An 18,826-nucleotide genomic window follows, 5' to 3' on the forward strand; every position below is an offset into this window, starting at 1 on the left:
CCATAGCTGCCTTGCCACTTAGCTTGTCCAGCTCAGCGTCAATGGAACGGTTGCTGGTTATGGTGGAGTCCAGGTAGACAAAATTGTCTATCATCTCAAGCATGTGGTCACCACCCCTGATGCATGGAGTGCTGGCGACATCCTGACCCAATATGGTCTGAAAGGCTGATGGTGATGCTGAACTCGCCACAGGCTTGGGCAGGAGCCTGTCTCTAGTGTCCCATCTATTGTGTCCTTGAGTCTAATAGGTACCTCATGAGGCTGGATTCACAAGCAGGGCCTCAGAGGTCAATATTAACCTTGGATCCAAATAAGTGGGCATAGGATCGCAGCCCCTGTAACCCAATTTCCAGTCAGCCATGCTGGTCCATCTACAGTGTAGGACAAATGTTTGCCTAAAAGGGAAACCTCAGAGGATCCACCCCCTACTAATAATTAAACCTCACAGCCTTGCTCAGTGAGGGGCAGCAAAATCCGAGAGAAGATGCTTGAAGCCCAAGACAGGCTCTCGGTGGAAGAGGACAAGGCCTTTGAAGGGATCAGTTCAGCCACGGTTCACTAGGCTATGTGGTGGAGAACTAGCCTCAGCTGGACTTGGAAGCCTCTTCACCTTCCTGGCAGTAGAGATGGAGGACACTTGGGGGAGCTTGTAAACAGAGTGCTGATGACTGTAAACTTAAACCTATACCAGCAGCCACTAATGTCACTTGGGGTAGAAAGTTTATTGGGAGTGGGGTGTGGAGACTGTCCGTTCCTAAGAGAAAACAAGCCGCACAAAGAGCACATTTTCAAAACAAAGCATCACGGATCGGATGAGCCTACTGATCTAGTCACCTTTATCGATTGGACAATCTGAACAAGTGTTGGCTAAACATCAAAGATGGACAGAGCCAAGGGGCACTGTTTTTCAACCTTCAACCCTCCACCTCTGGGGCCTGGTTCAGGCAAAAGTAAATGGTGAAAGAACATGATCATAGCCACCCGACTCAGCAGGCACAGCTGTCTCTTGCCACACATTTTGGGGAGGAAATGTCTTTTTAGATCATATCTGCACACAGACCCACACTTACGTTTTCATTAATGTACATAGAATCTGGGAAATAATGGTTCAGCCTGAAACTACATTAATTTGATTTTTTTTATGGACATCATCCGCCTGTGTAAAATTATGTCCATGTGTCATGTCTATAGTAAGTAAGCATGGCCCTGTTTCTTCACTGTCTGTTTCCTCGGTGTTTATTCAGACTAGGCCTGTGCGTCATGAAAAAATAAGCTAGGCAGCATGCAACATTTTGTTGTTTTTACTTCAGATGTGGCAACACCGAGCGTCGTAGTGGTCCGAGCCTGAGTACATGTTCCATTGACATTAATCATGATGTCAAAAGTAGCCTTACGTAACTCAGACCCCGTATACAATATAGAATCATAGAGTTGGAATCATAGAGTTGGAAGAGACCACAAGGGCCATCCAGTCCAACCCCCTGCCAAGCAGGAAACACCATCAAAGCATTCCTGACAGGTGGCTGTCAAGCCTCCACTTAAAGACCTCCAATATACATTTAAAGCACTATGAAATAATTATAAACGGCATGGCTTCCCCCAAAGAATTATGGGAACTTTAGTTCATTAAGGGTGCTGAGAGTTGTTAGCAAATGCCCCATTCCTCTCACAGAGCTACAATTCCCAGGATTCCATGGGAAGGGGATTGATCGTTAAACCATCCTGGGAACTGTAGGTCTGTGAGGGGATCAGGGGGTCTCCTAACAACTCTCAGCAGCCTTGACAAACTACAGTTCCCAGGAGAAGCCATTTTTCCAGGTGCCTCCCCAGTCTTGGGGCAGGTATTGCAAGAGCTGCAGGCTGTCTTTCTCTATTACCGGTATTTATCACTCCCCTGGTGTGCTATTAATCTTTCATTCTGAGAATTTTGTCCAGGATGCTGGACTAGGTAGGCTATTGGCCTGATCCAGCAGACTCTTCTTAAGTTCTCATCAAAATGAGGTAAGAAATAAGAGCCTGCTGGATCAGACCAAAGGCCTACATAGACCAGCATCCTGTTCTCACAATATTCAAACACATCCTGCCTCTGACAGCGGAGATTGAAACATAGCCATCATGGCTGGCTGTCACTGATAGTCGTTTCCTCCATGAATGTGTCTAATCCTCTTTTAAGTTCACCCAAGTTTATAGCCATCAAAAATCTTGTGGAAGTGTATTCCACAGATGTTGTGTGAATAAGTACTTAAAAAAAATATACCCTATTTTTCCATGTATAACACGCCCCCATGTATAAGACGACCCCTTTTTTTTTGGACCGCAACAAAAAATGGGGGGGGGGGTTTCCCCAAAGTTGTTGTTGAGCTTTTTTGGGGAGGAGTCACCGCCGCCAGTCACTCTACAGCCTGCCCGCCAATGCAAATCGCTGCAGCCACCAATTGTCTGCACACTCGCCACCAAAAGCACACCTGCACACTTGACGAAACCACAGCCGATTGCACGCATGCAAGCCTTGTCGCTGCCATAAATAGCCCGCCCAATTGCCACAGCTGCAGCCAATCGTCAGCAGGCCTTGCCGCAGCAACCAATCACACACCCAATCGCCGCTGCTAATCTCCTGCTGGCTGCTGCCACCAGTTGTCCATCCCCCCTCTTCCATCTGTCACAATTTTTGCCTATTATTTCTAAGGAAAAAATATCTTATACCTGTACATGGAAAAATACGGTATGTGCCCAAGGTTGATCTCGAACCCATGACATTGAGATTGACGCTGTGAACACACCATACATTTAAAGAACACCTCCCAAAGATTCCTGGGAACTGTAGTTTGCACCTAACAGAACTACAATTCCCAGCACCCTTAACCAACTACAGTTCCCAGGATTCAGTGGGGAGGGACATGCTTTAAACATATTATGTGCAGGCAGTCTAAGAGTCTCCTGCTCTACCAACTGAGCTAACTGGATGTGTAGCCCAACCACAATCTAACATTTATTTTATCGAAAGATAACTGGCTTGTCTTCTCAGAAGCTTGAGGCGGTGTAGACGGAGCTATCCCATTTTTATCTTCACAGTTACCCTGTGAGGTAGCTTCCTGGCTGGGAGACAGTTGCCCAAGGCCACAAAGTGACCTTCATGTGTTAAGACAGCATTATCTTCCACTCCACCTCTCACAGCCTGGTTCACACTTGGCGTCAATGGCAGCAGGGTCAGGAGGGCAGGGAGTATCCAATATATGGTTAGTAGGGTAGGGCTGACTGGTATAAAATCAAGCCTTTTTATACCATAATATCTGCTGTTCTCAGAAGTCCTGAAATCATAAACTCATCACACCACATTCCACCTTTTTGGTTTATTAGGCGTGATGCGTCCTCAGAATGGAAGGGAGGACACTCGTAAAAAAACAAAACAAAAAAAACTGGTTGCTTCGGGGTGAACTCTGGCATAGGCGTTGTTGGCACCCTGGGACCGAGGGTGGTTTGGAGAGCAGAGAGCTGCTTGTCAGCAGGTCGCTGATTATGAAAACCAGGCCACAGCAAGCTCCTTATATCTTGCCCAAATTGTTGCTACCTGTCTTTGTTTCCTCATCAGATGAAACTCCGGCCTGGCAGGCGGAAGGCTGATGCAAGAGACTGCCACCTCCAAGTTGCCGCACGCAAAACAACTCACAAAACAACTCACTCAGCGGCCTCTCTGCCTCAGGGCTCTTGGATTGACTCACAACAGCAAGAGGGGAGGGGAGGCTTGGGATATATGGGGGAAACCCTGGGCTCCTCAATTCCCTGTCAGCATTTCTTCCTGACTTCTGAAAGCCAGACATTTGGGTTCCTCCTTGACCTGCTTCCATGAGATCCCATGGTAGCCACCATCAGCTCAGCGGAAGACCAAGCTGGCATGTGGCTCCTGTTCCCGCAGGACTGCCTCCCACATTATAAAATTTGTGTCACTTTAGGGAAGCATTGGGGCCTGAATTTGCTTGTTTTCCTTTCCCCTCCTCGTGCCATTTTTCTTCTGTATTGGAAGGCTGGTGGTTCGAATCCCCGCAACAGCGTGAGCTCCCATCGCTCCGTCCCAGCTCCTGCCAACCTAGCAGTTCAAACACATACCAGTGCAAGTAGATAAATAGGTACCGCTGTGACAGGAAGGTAAACGGTGTTTCTATGCACTCTGGTTTCTGTCACGGTGTTCCGTTGCACCAGAAGCGGTTTAGTCATGCTGGCCACATGACCCGGAAAGCTGTCTGTGAACAAACGCCAGCTCCCTCGGCCTGAAAGCAAGATGAGCACTGCAACCCCATAGTCACCTTTGACCGGACTTAACCGTCCAGGGGCCATTTACCTTTTTACCTCTCCTGTCTACTGGATGGGCAAGCCTATGTTGTAATCTATACAACTATAAAAATTGTAAAAAAAATAAAATAAAATACTATAATATTGCCTGTAAAACTTTCAGAATGGTGGTGAAGGTCACGAATGGACCAGCTAAATGAACCAATAAGGAAATAACCCTACTGAGAAGTTATATAATGTGACTCAAAATGTTCACCTTGTCCTAGATGCTTAAGGGGGTCAGGTGACTTGTCTTTCATGAGCTAGGGTGAAAGAGCAGTGCCGCATTATCTGAAGTCCATTTCTACTCCTTGCTTTCACCATTACTGAGTAATGCCTCACTTCCTCTTTTCTGAGAAGAACCCCGGAGTCCCGGTGTGCCCATCCCATAACCCACAGCACTTTTTGACCTCATGCACTGACCCAGAGCCAGTAATCCTGACACACAGCCCAGCTCTCTCCTTCCAAAGAATCTAGAATCTTGAACCCACCCACGTCTGAAAATCCAACCCGATCCTCTCTATTGCTTTCACTTCTGGAGGGCTCCAGGCAGCAACCCCATACCCATCAAATCTCAATTTCTCCCCTTCTAGCTGCCTGCAGTGGGAATAGAACTCCACTACCCGTGAGTATCCCTTCTCATCCTCACCTCCTCTATTGCCCCTACAAGGATTAATACCTGGTATTGTTTAGGGTGAGTAGTATGAAGTGGATCAAAGCTGGTCAGTCCACATACCCCGCCCTGCCCCAACCGGTTCTCTTGAAATTTGCAACGAGAAAGAGGTTTATTGTAATGACAAAACCACGTCCCCCAAACGTACCAAAGGGTGTGCTTTGAGGGCTAAGTGCGAGTGCCCCTACAGCACTCCGGTCAAACATTTGTCTGATCTTAACATAGAAATCAGTGCCAGATTTAGGGTGCTGTGTGCAGGGTACTGAGCCGGGGTGTGTGTGTGGAAAGTCACCGCCACCGCCACCACCACTATAAGATCCGTAAAAAAGCAACTGTACAAAAAGGAATTATTGTGAAAATTATAATTGTGTGTCGGGTGTGTGCAATTTATGTCCTGGCTCAGGGCACCATATTACCAAAGTTTGCCCCTGAGGGAAATAGTTGCTTTGGAGAGACCGGACTCCTGGTTACCCTCCCCAACAGAGAATTGGGGCTGGGTGTCTGATGGGGTAGAGGAGGAATCAGTATTTTCCAGAGCAAGGCTATGTGCCCCTTGTCTCCTCTTCTAGCCTGGCTGGTTTCTTCTTTCTGAACAGCTGCATCACAGGCAGAAAATTATACAAAAACATCTGCATCCGATGCTAGTCCTCCCCAGAGCAGACCCACTGAAGTTAATAAGCACGACTGATTTAGGCCCATTGATTTCAGTGGGTCTACTCTAAGTAGAACCTAACTGACTTTTTTTTATTATTCAGCGAAAAAGCTCCCAGAGAGCAGCTTACAGATCGATCATTATTTTCCAAAAGGCTGTTCTTTCCCACAAGCTTAAGATATTTTCAAAGAAAGAAAGAAAGAAAGAAAGAAAGAAAGAAAGAAAGAAAGAAAGAAAGAAAGAAAGAAAGAAAAGGAAAAGGGAATGGGAGGGAATGGGAAAAGGGAGGAAGAAACCACAAGTCAGGTGCCATCAGTTCCTATTTTTAAAAAACACATGGCTTGAATTGAAATAGTTTGAATGGCTGAGATGAGGGAAAAGAGCAGCCAGAGCACCTGGTCTGTCAGCAGAGCTGATGGAGAAGCCCTGCTTCTCTTCTCCCTCTCCCTCTCCTCTGCAACCTGCCAATGTATTAGACTGTAGAGATAAAGATGGCACAGAGATGCAGTGATGGAGGGAAGCTTCGCCTGCTGCATTTCTGCCTGCCTGACGACTGTTACAAAAACCATAGCCCTGCTCAGGAGGAAAAATTGGGAACCTTATCTTTGTAAGAGTGTTTGGGTGGAGGAAAAACTGATGCAATCCAGACGTTTTGAACTACAACTCACATCAGCCCTCAACATGCCAACATACATCTGTTGAATTGCAAAGCCTCCACCTATCCCTGCACCTTAGGGCTCATTCCCCTTAAAGGTAAAGGTAAAGGGACCCCTGACCATTAGGTCTAGTCACGGACGACTCTGGGGTTGTGGCGCTCATCTCACTTTACTGGCCGAGGGAGCCGGCGTACAGCTTCCGGGTCATGTGGCCAGCATGACTAAGCCGCTTCTGGCGAACCAGAGCAGCACACGGAAACACCATTTACCTTCCCGACAGAGCAATACCTATTTATCTACTTGCACTTTGACATGCTTTCGAACTGCTAGGTTGGCAGGAGCAGGGACCGAGCAACGGGAGCTCACCCTGTTACGGGGATTCGAACCGCCAACCTTCTGATCGGCAAGCCCTATGCTCTGTGGTTTAACCAACAGCATCACCTGTGTCGCTTTTCCCCTTAGAATCATAGAATTGTAGAGTTGGAGGGTCATCTAGTCTAACCCCCCTGCAATGCAGGAATCTTTTTGCCCAATGTGGGGCTCAAACCCACAACCTTGAGATTAAGAGTCTCTTGCTCTACTTAGCTTCGAAGGTTCTTTGACTGGTGAACAGGATCCAGCCTGTAAATCCAAGTGGCTAAGGGAATTTCCACTTGCTTTGTCATTCTGAAAGAGCACTGGAGCTTTTACTAGAGGGAAAAGTTGGCTACCCTCCCTGCTGGTGGGAAGAAACCGGTACTTCTGGGTTGCTTGAGAAAGAGAGCACTTGGGATCAGGATGGAAAGGTGGCGAGATTTTGTTGTCGGGTGAGTCCTTAATCTCCTGAAAGGCAAGTATGCATCTGCGCAGGGGTTAGGGCCCTACTTTGGGGAAGGGAGCGGAATCTAGTGGTTAGATCAGCCCCTGGGTTCTCCAGGAAGGGGGGGGAAGGAGTTGCTTTTGAGAAATGGGGACGTGAGCTTCCTCATGTTGAAAGGTTGGCTCCTACTTCGAGTCATTTCCTAATTGTGTAATTTACTTGCTCACAGCCTTTGCGTATGAAATCATTGCCCTCCCCAGGAATAGGTGCACGGGACTAAGCCTACATGGATTTGCCCGAGGCCTGCCCCTTTTCCTGCAGCGTCCCTGCCTGCCTGCCTGCTCCTTTTTATCTTCTCTTTTCTCCTTCCTGGTAATCTACCCTCCCCTTCACTGTAATTCCACCCGCCCCAGAAGCAGACGGGGCGGTGACCTTAATGCACAGATATATATATCCACCTAAAAGGAGCCAAGATGCTTTTCCACCATCATCTGTGTCACCTTGCCCAGGAGGTGGACGGAGAGAGGAGCACACTTGACAGGTGAGTTTACCTGGGGCTGGGTGGAGAAATAATGGGGACCGGACCGCCAGATTTGGAAGGAAATCTTTGCAGAAACTAACTTTACATGCGCTCGCTCAGTTGTGGTGTTTACTAATAATATAAGTGCTTTGGTGAACCGTTCTTGGAGGGTCAGCTTAATCTTGCATTCTGTTTCCAAAAGCAGCTGGTCAGATGATAGCCTTTTCCCTGTTATTCATTCCCATCAATTGGTGTTCCGAGATACAGTGCTTCTGTTAATGGAGGATCCATTCAGCTGTCATAGCTAGCAGCTCTGGCTAGACCTCCCATCTTCATATATATACCCACTGCAATGCAGGAATCTCTTTGCCCAATGTGGGACTCAAACCCACAACCTTGAGATTAAGAGTCTCTTGCTTTAACTTAGCTTCAAAGGTTATTTGACAGGTGAAAAGGATCCAGCCTGTAAATCCAAGTGGCTAAGGGAATTTCCACTTGCTTTGTCATGCAGAAAGGGCACAGGAACATTTACTAGAGCAAAAAGTTGGCATATACCGGTATATATTCTAATCTCTTTTTTTAACCCATCAGCGCTGGTGACCCTCACCAGTTCTTATGGCAGTTACATCCAGGAGGAAATTATCTTCACTTTCCAGAATCAGTTGAAGACATTTTTTGTTCCCAGCTGGATAAATTGGGTCTTTACCACAACTGTCCGCTTGTTAGAGTTTTAGTCTTGTTTTAAATACATTTGGTTTTGTGTTTTAAGTGTTTTTAATTGTCTTATACGTAAATTGCCTTGAGACCGTGGTTTGGAAGGCGATTAGTAAATTAGTAATGGCGATAATAATAAGGTATTATTATTATTATTATTATTTTCATGTCCTACAGTTTAACCCTGTCATTTTTAGAAAGGTAAACCATTTTAGGAGATGCGTCTGTGTGTATGGTATTACACTTCTGTGAATGAATAGGCATGACTGTGGCTTGTGGTTTGGAATGTGGGAACGTCTGTGGCTGGTTGGTAGAGCTTCCCCCTTGCATGTAGAAGATCTTGGATTCAGCCCCCAGCATCTGTAGGCAGGGCTGGAACAGATTCCTGTCCAGAACATGGAGAGCCACTGCCAGTCAACGCAGATTAATGGACCCCAATTACCTAAGTATTGCGGACCTAAGTATTACCTAAGTATTGTTTTTCAAAGCCAAGATATGCCCTCCCTACTTTTGAAAATTTCAATAACATTTCAATTTCAATAGTTTTTGTCATGTCAATGGTGCCCCCTGGGTAGGTTACATGGACCCCTCAGGTCTAAGGACCACCAATTGGGAACCACTGGCATAGACAGTACAGAGCCAGATGGAGCCCTGTAGCTTCCTATGTGCAAATCATCACAAGTGTGCCTCTCCCATGCACATGTATCCTGTACGCACTGAAAGATTTGCACACAACCACCTACACGAGATAATCTGGCTACAACTTTCATGCATTTCCCCACTTCCAGCGCGTTGGGAAAGTTGGAACATTTCAAGCAGTCCTTTGGATACTGCTTTGAACTCATTTGCCGTGATGCTATCTTCTCTCCCCTCAAAGGCACAGATGGATCCAAAGGAGAACGGCTTTTATGCCACCCGTAGACCAATTTCAAAGAGACAGAATGTTACTGACAGCTGTCCCAAGGCCACACGAGAGTCTCCCTTGACCTTCAATCCAAGACTCGCTAAAGTTTTCATCTGCTCCGCAAAGCTTGCAAGACTCGTTTATCTGGGCTTCTGGTAGCCACATTAAACCTCTGGCCGTGAGGTTTTGAGCATGTTATCTCTTGTTTAGTTTGAAGACGCTCGTTGCTCGTTCTTGCTCTGCTGCCACCCCATTAATCCACATTTATGTGGTAACTCCACCTACCCCGTGGGAGTCCGTATCATTTCAAACTGTTATTCCAAAAGAGAACAAGTTTCTAGACCTCTTAGTTGCCTGGGGAGATAATAACGTTTGCCTGCTGTAGAGAGCAGAGCAGCTACAAGCATAACGTTGGTTTTTGCATGTGTCGCCTGATAAGCTCCCTCACCTCTCCCACCAAACGGACACCGGTAAATTCTGTGTGCTGCTATTGACACAGACTCTCGTTCAAGAATTGCCTCATTTGTTCAAGGATGGCATCCTTTACTCATCTGTTCTCCTGCACTTTTTCTCCAGCATACTATGGCTTCTGTTTGGGTACCAGCCACCTTCACTGCGGTCGTCCTTTTGCTTTCTGGAGGATGCTACGCCAGTTCTTCAGGTAACGCCACCCTGACCTCACCCATATCCTAAGTGTCTCCATTTTTGCTCTGGGAAGGGCTTTAGAGGATAATTCCTGGGGGTGAAATTGGATCTTCCCTTTTGCATGGATTCGGTCCCATAAACTTATGCCCCCTCTGTTTCTTTTCCTGGCAGGTTCCTGGTGCTACGACAGCCTACAATGTGGTAAGAAAAATAGCAGCCCTAACTTCTCCTTAGCCACAGATTCCAAGCAAGGCATCCTTTTGAGCCAAGGCCATCACACCAAACTCAACTTTTATTTCCAGGGCTTTGTCCTGTAATGGACTAAAATGCCTCTGAACATGCGCAAAGTGCATTTTCCTCTCTACCTCCTTGTACAGGACTAAGTGGGAGGGCTAACTAACAAAGGATATCGTTTTCGGGAAGTTTAGAATCCCGCTGCTGCTGCTGCTTCTCCTTTTCATTTATTCAATTTGGTGCCCCATCTCTAATTACCACGCTGTTTGTTCTTGGCTCTTCCTTTTCTTGACCAGGACCTGACACATGGCTATCCCATTGCAAAGGCAAGAGGCAATCTCCCATCGATATTGTCACCAGCAGTGTCAGGCATAATCCCAAATTGGGTGCAGTGACTCTCACCGGCTACAACGACACCAAAAAACTGCTGGAGATGAAGAACACCGGGAAAACAGGTGAGTGTGCAAGCATTTCGTTTTTAAAATACTATGCTTCTAGTCCTTAAGGTAGCAGGAAAGTATGAAAAAAAAGACACAAAACTGCAAGACGGGGAAGCTGCCAAAAGCCATCCCTTCCTGTTTGTGCGATTCCTAGTAAAAAGCTGAATTTCCCCTACCTTTATAGTGATGGAGGAGCACAGAAGAGTGTGTGGGAGAATCTCCCAACCTTCCCCCCCCCCAAGCCTGGGACAGGTTTGGAAAGGCAGCCTGTTGTTTTCTGAAGAGGAGCTTCATTTATTTCCCTTCAGTTTAACAGGCTGTAGGCAGATCAGGAGATTTCACCTGCATTCTGCCCACATCCTGCCAGGGCCCCATGAGAGCATCCTCCAGGTTTTTTTGTTTTTTGTTTTGGTGAGATTCTGCCCCCTTTCAGGTGGGTCAGAACAGCTTGGCGCTTCTCTCCTTTAGCTGGTGGGTGGACCCATTTTTATTTTTATTTTTAACCCAAACCAATTGGCACCGACCACCTGAGCTGGCTATTAGAGAGACCGGTACTTTTCAAACTCAGAATCGCCTGCCCTCAGGGCAGCCCACCTGTTCTGTGTGTGTGTGTCACTTTCTGATTGGAAGGAGACAATCCCACCCTCTGCCCTGGCAATGATTCACACATGATTCATAGCTGAGCAGGCAGTTCTGCATCTCTCTGATGGCGAGAATGGCCCAATCACCAATGGGAAATGCTCCATCGAGGACCTTGTCTTCTGCTCTTCGTTATTGGCCTGTTCTGTGTGCTTCGGCAGGATCCAGGCTTCGCCAGCCTGTTGCCCTCCAGGTATTTTGCACGTCAAATCCCTTCATCCCCTGCTAGCACAGGAATTGATCAAAAACATATGGAGGGTGCCTGGTTGGGAATAGCCGGAAGAGGGTGCAAGAGAGGGGGGTAAGTGCCTCCTTCTAGACAGGCAGCACTGCACCCCACATTACTGAACCCCTGTGGCTACCTAAAGAAAAGCACTCTTTGCATACTTTAATTTCCAGTTTGATGATTTAATTAAAATTTAGTACAAGGCAGCAATCCTAAGCATTGTCAGGTTTCCTGGCACAAGTTAGCACCCTCAAAAACCAACACAAATAAGTCATGAATCATTATTATGTTCAACTGAAATCCAAAATCATTACTCTGTCAAAATCAATAGGGTATACTTGAGAGGAGGTGCAGTTAGGATGGGACCGTCACTGTGTGATGGACACTGGTGTTTCTCTTTCAGGATAAAACTCAGCCCCCTCCACCCTAAAAATGCACTATGTGGCTATGTGCACACTGTACCTTCAAAGCACATGCAGAGCACATGCAGATTTCCCTTCCTCTCAAAAGAACCCTGGGAACTGTGGTTGACCCTGGTCTCACTTTCCCAACCGTACGAACCAAAGTGTGACCAACCCTGCCCAATCCTGCGCGTCATTGATTGCAAATGACACCACTTCGGCGGCTACAAAAGCAGTAAGAGAAGCTTTTTGATGGAGAATTCCAACGCTCTTGGTGCACTAATAGAAATTGGTCTGGTTTCTCCTTTCGCCTGCAGTTGACATAGAACTGGGCGATGGTCTCCACCTGAGCGGCCCTGGGCTTCCGGGTACATACACAGCCAAGGCTTTTCACCTCCACTGGGGAGATGGAGTCCACAAACCTGGATCGGAGCACCACATAAACGGCGAACGGCACTCTATGGAGGTGAGGATATCTTCTCTTATATGGATTCTGGGATTGATGGCATGTTAATGTCAGTTGGCACATTTTTTATTAAATTTATTTTTCTTTCCTTTTGCTTTATTAGCATTTTTTTTTTGTTAAAATAATTGTCATAGCTGTCAACTTTTCCCTTTTCTTGTGAGGAATCCTATTCGGAATAAGGGAATTTCCCTTAAAAAAAGGGAAAAGTTGACAGCTATGATAATTGTTCCCTTGAGCATGTGCACGTACATTTCTTTCACCTCTGCATAACAGCAGCATAAACTCCATATATACTGTATTTATCAGTGTATGCAAAGCTTTCAAGTCAGAGGGCTTTTTAGAAATTATGAATGACCATGTCTAAGGGGAGTAGACACAAGGATGGATTTCCAATATGCATCGAGCTTTTGTGTACTGTCTGCAGTCTATCTCTTTGCTCGTGGAGGTTTCTCCACAAAGAGCAGCCAAGTGGGTCAGCAGGGAAACGTCCCAAACTGATCTATTTTTTTTTCTCCCCTCAGTTACACATTGTGCACACCAAAAACAACACGAGTGTATTGGACGCCTTGAAGGACCCACAGGGCATTGCTGTGGTAGCATTCTTTGTCCAGGTGAGGGATTGGGGGAGGTCAAGGTTTGTGCACATCTATCCTACCAGCTGGGATATCCGTTTTAAAGCATTTTGGTTGTTTGGGCTTTTCCCAAACGATTCTGGGAACTGTGGCAAGAGTTTTTCTCTTGGCCAGTCGCTCGCCATGTCACATTAAACCATCATTTAATTTGACCTATGGCTTAATGTGATGCGCAGACCAGGCCACTGACTGAACTGCTTTGCCTTGAGTTCGCTGGGAAGGGGGCAAGGCTGTTGAAAACACCACTTGGCTATCCCATAGTGGAAACAGAAGAACTGGAAGAAGCGAATGTTGTTGATAAGCAGTCGATTGTTCTGCATGATAAATGGGCAGTGTTGCTTCTGAAGAAGCACTTCTTTCAAGGAGATAATCACATTTCCCCAGCACCATCTTTTCTCGCTGGGAAAATGCAATTCCAGGTGCCGCCACCCACATTTAGTACTTCAGTTGTGAACTTCACATGGAACAAAGTTCCAAAAAGTATGCGCCTGTTGGATAATGATGAGCACCACAATTCCTGCCTCCCTCTGCCTCTGCTTCTTAAGGTAGCCCTGGGAAAGGGAGGGAGATGATAAAACAGGAGATGCTGAGTCCTAGGTTCCTTCATCACACTTTATTTCTGGATCTTATTTTATGTTTCCTCTTTACTGCAGGGCTATGAGAAGGCACAGGGCAAGACAGCTGAAGCATGGGAATCGTTTACAAAGAAGCTGAAGGAAGTTGAGGAAAAGGGTAAGTCCATCAGTGAGTGGAAAGCCAAGGAAAACATCTGGTTCTTCTCTCATCTCAGAGAATCCATCATGGCTACCACAATGAACTGGAACAAAAAATAGCCAATTTGAGTGGCGGGGAGGTGTGATTCTTTCAATCGCCTCCCTGATGAATCCTGGGAATGGTGGTTTGGCAAGAGTCCCTTGGAATTCTTCAGAACCTTATATAGAACTGCAGTATTCAAGTGTCCCTTGTTGGGGAACCATCATTATTATTTGTGAAATCTGTATTATATCCCACATTTCCTCTAAGGAACTCAAGGCCAGCCCCCCCAAAAAACATTTTATCCTCACAACAACCCTGTGATGTAGGTTAGGATGAGAAATGACAACTGGCCCCATATGACTAAATAACCATAATGGCTGAGTAGGGATTGGAACCCCCGTTACCTCAGCCCTAGTCTAACAACTACACACACACACACACACACACACACACACAGGCCATTGATTTTTCTGCTTTACTCATCCATCCACACAACTGGCTTGAAACTGATTTAAGTGTGGAGCATAGATGCAACCAACTTACCTCCCCCTGTACAGGTGAGGACACCAAATTCGATGGCAGCTTCTCTCTCCAGGATTTGATGGGCCCTGTGGAGTTTGACCGCTATTACCGCTACCCTGGGTCCCTCACCACCCCCGGGTGTGACGAGGTTGTGCTGTGGACCATCTTTGCTGACCCCATTCTGGTGTCGGAAGACGTGGTGAGTGCTGCCATCTTGCGCGTGTCTGTGTGTAGGCAGAATGCTGGGGCACAGAAGTCCTTAGAGAGGTAGGAGGAGCTGTTGTCTAAAACATCTGAGGTACACTAGGTTGGGAAAGGCCAACTGAACAGCACAGCTATGGGATACATGAGGGAAATTTGGGAGATTGGCTTCTCCTGTCTGGGCTCCCCTTGCAATTAGGATCAAGGGACTTTTCTTGGTGTTTAAAGTAAAAAAAAAAAAAAAAAAGGCTATTACCTACTAGAAATTGGGCTTTTGGCTGGTGGCCTATGGTTTAATGATTCCTTCTCCCACGGCCACCATGCCAGGAAGGTAGGAACAAATACTTAATTAGATCTGTTGGTACATCTTACTCAGGGTTTCCCCAACTTGGGCCTCCAGCTCTTTTTGGACCACAACTCCCATCACCCCCAGCTAACAGGATCAGTGGTCAGGGATGATGGGAATTGTAGTCCAAAAAAAACCAACAGCTGGAGACCCAAGTTGGGGAAATACTGATCTAACTCAATATAGTCTATATTGGTTGCCCTGCATTTCAGACAGGGGACATTCTTGGAGGTACCAGGGATTGAACCTGCAAAGCAAGAGCTCGGTCCCTGAGCTATGGCCCACTCTAGAGTTTCAGTCAGGGGACACTTGTAGCCCTTGTTGTTGTTCAGTCGTGTCCAACTCTTTGTGACCCCATGGACCAAAGCACGCCAGGCACGCCTATCCTCCACTGCCTCCCGCAGTTTGGCCAAACTCATGCTAGTCGCTTCGAGAACACTGTCCAACCATCTCATCCTCTGTCGTCCCCTTCTCCTTGTGCCCTCCATCTTTCCCAACATCAGGGTCTTTTCTAGGGAGTCTTTTCTTCTCATGAGGTGGCCAAAGTACTGGAGCCTCAACTTCAGGATCTGTCCTTCCATCTTTAAGGATGGATAAGTTTGATCTTTTTGCAGTCCATGGGACTCTCAAGAGTCTCCTCCAGCACTCCTAACCCTACATGGGAGTTAAACGATGAGGCCTGGAGGAATGAGAAATGGAAGCTTAGATTTCCCAGGCAGCTGGATTCTACAGTCAACCCCAAACCCTGACCCTATTTTTCTGTACACAAGATGCAGATGTGATGAGCTGGAGGGTGAGCATTAGATGGGTCAGGGGATGGCCAAATAGCAGGTAGACGAGTGGTGAAGGCACCACTGGGAGGGCAGGAGAGGCTTTGAAAGCAGAGGTGGCCTTGAGAAGTAAACACCTTGATGACCAGAGAGAACAGAGCCATTTTCCTGCTGTACACTATTATGTCCAGTTCCTTATTTGTCTCATTACATTATCCAATTCTGTCAAAAGCAATGTCATGGGGCTGAACAGAAACGTGTGCCCCCCACATTCTGCGTGCTATTTGTGGATTGTGGAACTGGAGAGTGAGGGGGCAGTTTGCTGAACGTTCTCCAGGGGAGAACTGAAATTCTCCAGCAATTCAAGAGCCTCTGAGAAACCTCAGTTCAGCTCCATGCTGTCGTAACTTGTGCTGTGGAGTTGCCACATCCTGGTCTTCACCGGGTAGATCCCACTGCCCGACGTAGGAGTTCCTCCTTTGCCAATGTGCCACCACCTGACGCCTTCCATCTCCCTTCCAATAGGTGCATGCTTTTCCGAATGAGCTTCATTCAACGGAGTCCTCCACCGGGCCCTATATTGAGAACAACTACCGCCCCCTGCAGAGCATTGGGGACCGGAAAGTGGAATCGTCTGCCGGTTTGAAGCACAAATCCGCTGCCTCGATAGCCTCTCCGCCAGTAGTGCTGCTCCTCTTCATTTCTGTGGCTACTCTTGCATCCTTTTTACCTGCATAAAGGCTGGGGGGTGGGGTGGATATAGGAACCACGTGGAGAGAGAGTCGACATGATCTCCAGAGAGGCCAAAGCTAGGCCACAACTCTTTCTGTCCCCCTCAGAAACTTCAATTCACCTCCATCTACCTCTCAACCAGCTCACCCAGGACCAGAAGCACTGGCAAAGGACACTAAAAAAGTGGGAGGTGCACATTTCAGTGAGGAGAGGAGCACAGAGAAGGAGATCAATAGGAGCTAGGATGCCCAGTGCTGGGGGAGGAGTGCGGTTCAGTCCACTAGAGCTAGAGTTGAAGTGAAACTTTCCATTCAAAATGGGCTCGTTGTTGACATTTCCCAATCTTATATCGTGGCTTTGTTTCTCAATGGTATTTGAGTTTCCAGATCAACGTTTGGGCTTAAGTGGAATAGAACAATCATCAGCGTTTGAGCAGTGATGCACATTTTGATACACTGCATACCGAAAACCTCAGATGTCAACAAAAGCAAAGGGGGGGATCACTGGAAATATATAGATTTCCTTGTGGAGTTTGAGGTTCAGGTCTGTTTGGGCTAAAACTTCCAATGGTTAAAAAATCAACATTAATTTCAGCTCTAATTTTAGAAGGAATTGGCAGAAGCTCTGCTTGTTCCCACAAACATGACTTTGGATGGCACGTTCACACGCGTCTCCAGCACTGCAGAGAACACCCATAGCACCTAGTGTCAACATCTCAAAGGCTACCCATCTCCAGTGAAGCGTGTTCACACGTTCAGCTGCCATTGAGGCACCAAGCAATGTGCGTTCATGTGTTACCCAACTCATTGCCCATCATGCTATGAAGCAGCAACTGGGACCAGAGGTTTACATATCAGGATTTTTCTCCTTAGCTGAGAAACTGGGGCAAACAGCCACCTTTTAACTACCTTCCTTGCTCTCTTGAAAGTTTGTTTGTTTCTTGTTGTTATATGACCAGTGCTTTTTTTTTTCAGGGGGTACTGCAGGGGGTACTTTTTTTTCAAGGGTATGCAGTACCGCTACCTCTTTTTGTTGTGGTTAAAAAGTGTGGCACTTACTGTACTGTAACAACTTTGTGGTGCGTAATGGCACTTCTCTTTCTCTCTGTCTCTGTCTGTCTCTCTTTGTTAAAAAAGTGTGACACACACTGTAACAACTTCATGGTGAGTAGCGGCACCTATTTTTCTAGGGGAGACCAATCTCCAATGGTGGAAAATCACTTGTTTGTTGTTGTTGTTTTTTAAAAAAACCCCACACAATTTCTAAAATGGAAACTTTCACAAATGGTGAAATGCATGGAATGCTACTTACTGATCATTCCTTGGGAACTTCTATTGTGAAAATAGTTCTGAGAACTAATGAATAAGCTGTGACTTAAAAGACAAGTGTGTGTGTAAATTAAATTAAGCAGATTGTGTGCTGCAGTGTGTGTGGTTGCACTGACATGAATAGAGGCAAGCGATGCTATGCTAATTATTCCTTGCTTTATAACTGTCTTGCTGTCGCTAATGGGGTCTCTCTATCTAGCTGTAAGGGAGGGGGCACTGAGATCGCAACATTCTGAGAGAGGAGGGAGGTCCGGCTGAGTCCCAGCGCTATTGCCACTTTGCCATAGCAGATAGAAATTTTATTGGAAAAGAAAAAAAAGCAGCTAAAGATTTAAATGAACTTCAGTAATTCTAGACTTAACTGATTTAAAAAATCTGCTTTACAATTTTCTAGCTGTCATGGCAAGACGCCAATGATGGCACTTGCCCCCCCACCCAACTCACCAAGAATGCCTCCCTCTGAGCAATTATGGAGTTGGAAGGGACCACAAGGGTCATCTAGTCCAACCCCCTGAAACTCAGCAACCTAGCAAGGACCCGGTGTCCTCAGAGTGATGCATGAGGATGGGGCAAGCGCTTTGGAGAGCCCTGCATAGCCACAAAATCCTTGCTGTGTGGGCTGGGAATGTGTTAATTCCAGCACCCGATGCAATTGCTCTGATTTGCCTCATAACAGGGCCAGACTTGAATCTGAACTCGTGTCTCCCTGGCCCTATGTCCAACTGTGTACCCACTATGCCTCTAACCACAGGGGCTTAATATATAGGACGACACCATGCCACCACATTTTCTACACAAGGAGTACAGTCTCTGGGGTGTCCTGTATGGCTATCCCCAAGTTTTTCCTTGGCCTGAGGTAATTTTCCTCTCCATGATAGGCAGAAGCACCCTGAGAACAGTAGACCAGACTGTGAGGGAACCAACCAGGAATTAATGTCTGGTTAAACTGAAGCAACTCTTGGTGTGCTCATGATGTTTTAGCAAAACGTTTCAGCATTTGCATGTTAAAGAAAGAAAAGAATAAGCTGCCTTCCTCACTACTGGCAGGACATAGGAACGCCTCCATTTTGTGTGGGGAAGGGCCAGGGGGACAAATCACAGTCAACTCTCAAAACCTGGGCTCAATTTCTGTTAAAACACCACAGCACAATTACTCTTCACCTGAAATCTCATGAGATTCTTCTATCTACTGAGTGTGAGTACAAATCGAATAAATGTAAGTTTAATAAAAGAAAACCTGCCAT

The 18,826-nt window shown here is 46.6% G+C and overlaps 1 protein-coding gene across 1 annotated transcript; it reads left to right on the forward strand.

The window, feature by feature from the left end:
- The first annotated feature begins 7,022 nt into the window (after positions 1-7,022).
- Positions 7,023-16,832, forward strand: LOC117059218 (carbonic anhydrase 4-like). The gene is made up of 10 exons (XM_033170813.1): positions 7,023-7,113; positions 7,520-7,647; positions 9,821-9,905; positions 10,061-10,090; positions 10,420-10,578; positions 12,147-12,295; positions 12,817-12,906; positions 13,581-13,659; positions 14,241-14,404; positions 16,048-16,832. Exons 3-10 carry the CDS (start codon positions 9,827-9,829, stop codon positions 16,258-16,260), a joined length of 963 nt encoding a protein of 320 aa, XP_033026704.1. The 5' UTR covers positions 7,023-7,113; positions 7,520-7,647; positions 9,821-9,826; the 3' UTR covers positions 16,261-16,832.
- Positions 16,833-18,826: the final 1,994 nt, after the last annotated feature.

Source organism: Lacerta agilis, chromosome 14 (assembly GCF_009819535.1).
Source record: "Lacerta agilis isolate rLacAgi1 chromosome 14, rLacAgi1.pri, whole genome shotgun sequence".
In the NCBI taxonomy this organism is placed as follows: Eukaryota; Metazoa; Chordata; class Lepidosauria; order Squamata; family Lacertidae; genus Lacerta; species Lacerta agilis.

What these genes read in the sequence shown, in the direction of transcription:
- LOC117059218 (XM_033170813.1), top strand. Translation starts at nt 9,827, where the DNA reads ATGGCTTCTGTTTGGGTACCAGCCACCTTCACTGCGGTCGTCCTTTTG. An exon ending in GAAGAACACCGGGAAAACAG is followed by an intron (nt 10,579 to 12,146) that starts GTGAGTGTGCAA and finishes TTTCGCCTGCAG; the next exon opens with TTGACATAGAACTGGGCGAT. An exon ending in GCGAACGGCACTCTATGGAG is followed by an intron (nt 12,296 to 12,816) that starts GTGAGGATATCT and finishes TTCTCCCCTCAG; the next exon opens with TTACACATTGTGCACACCAA.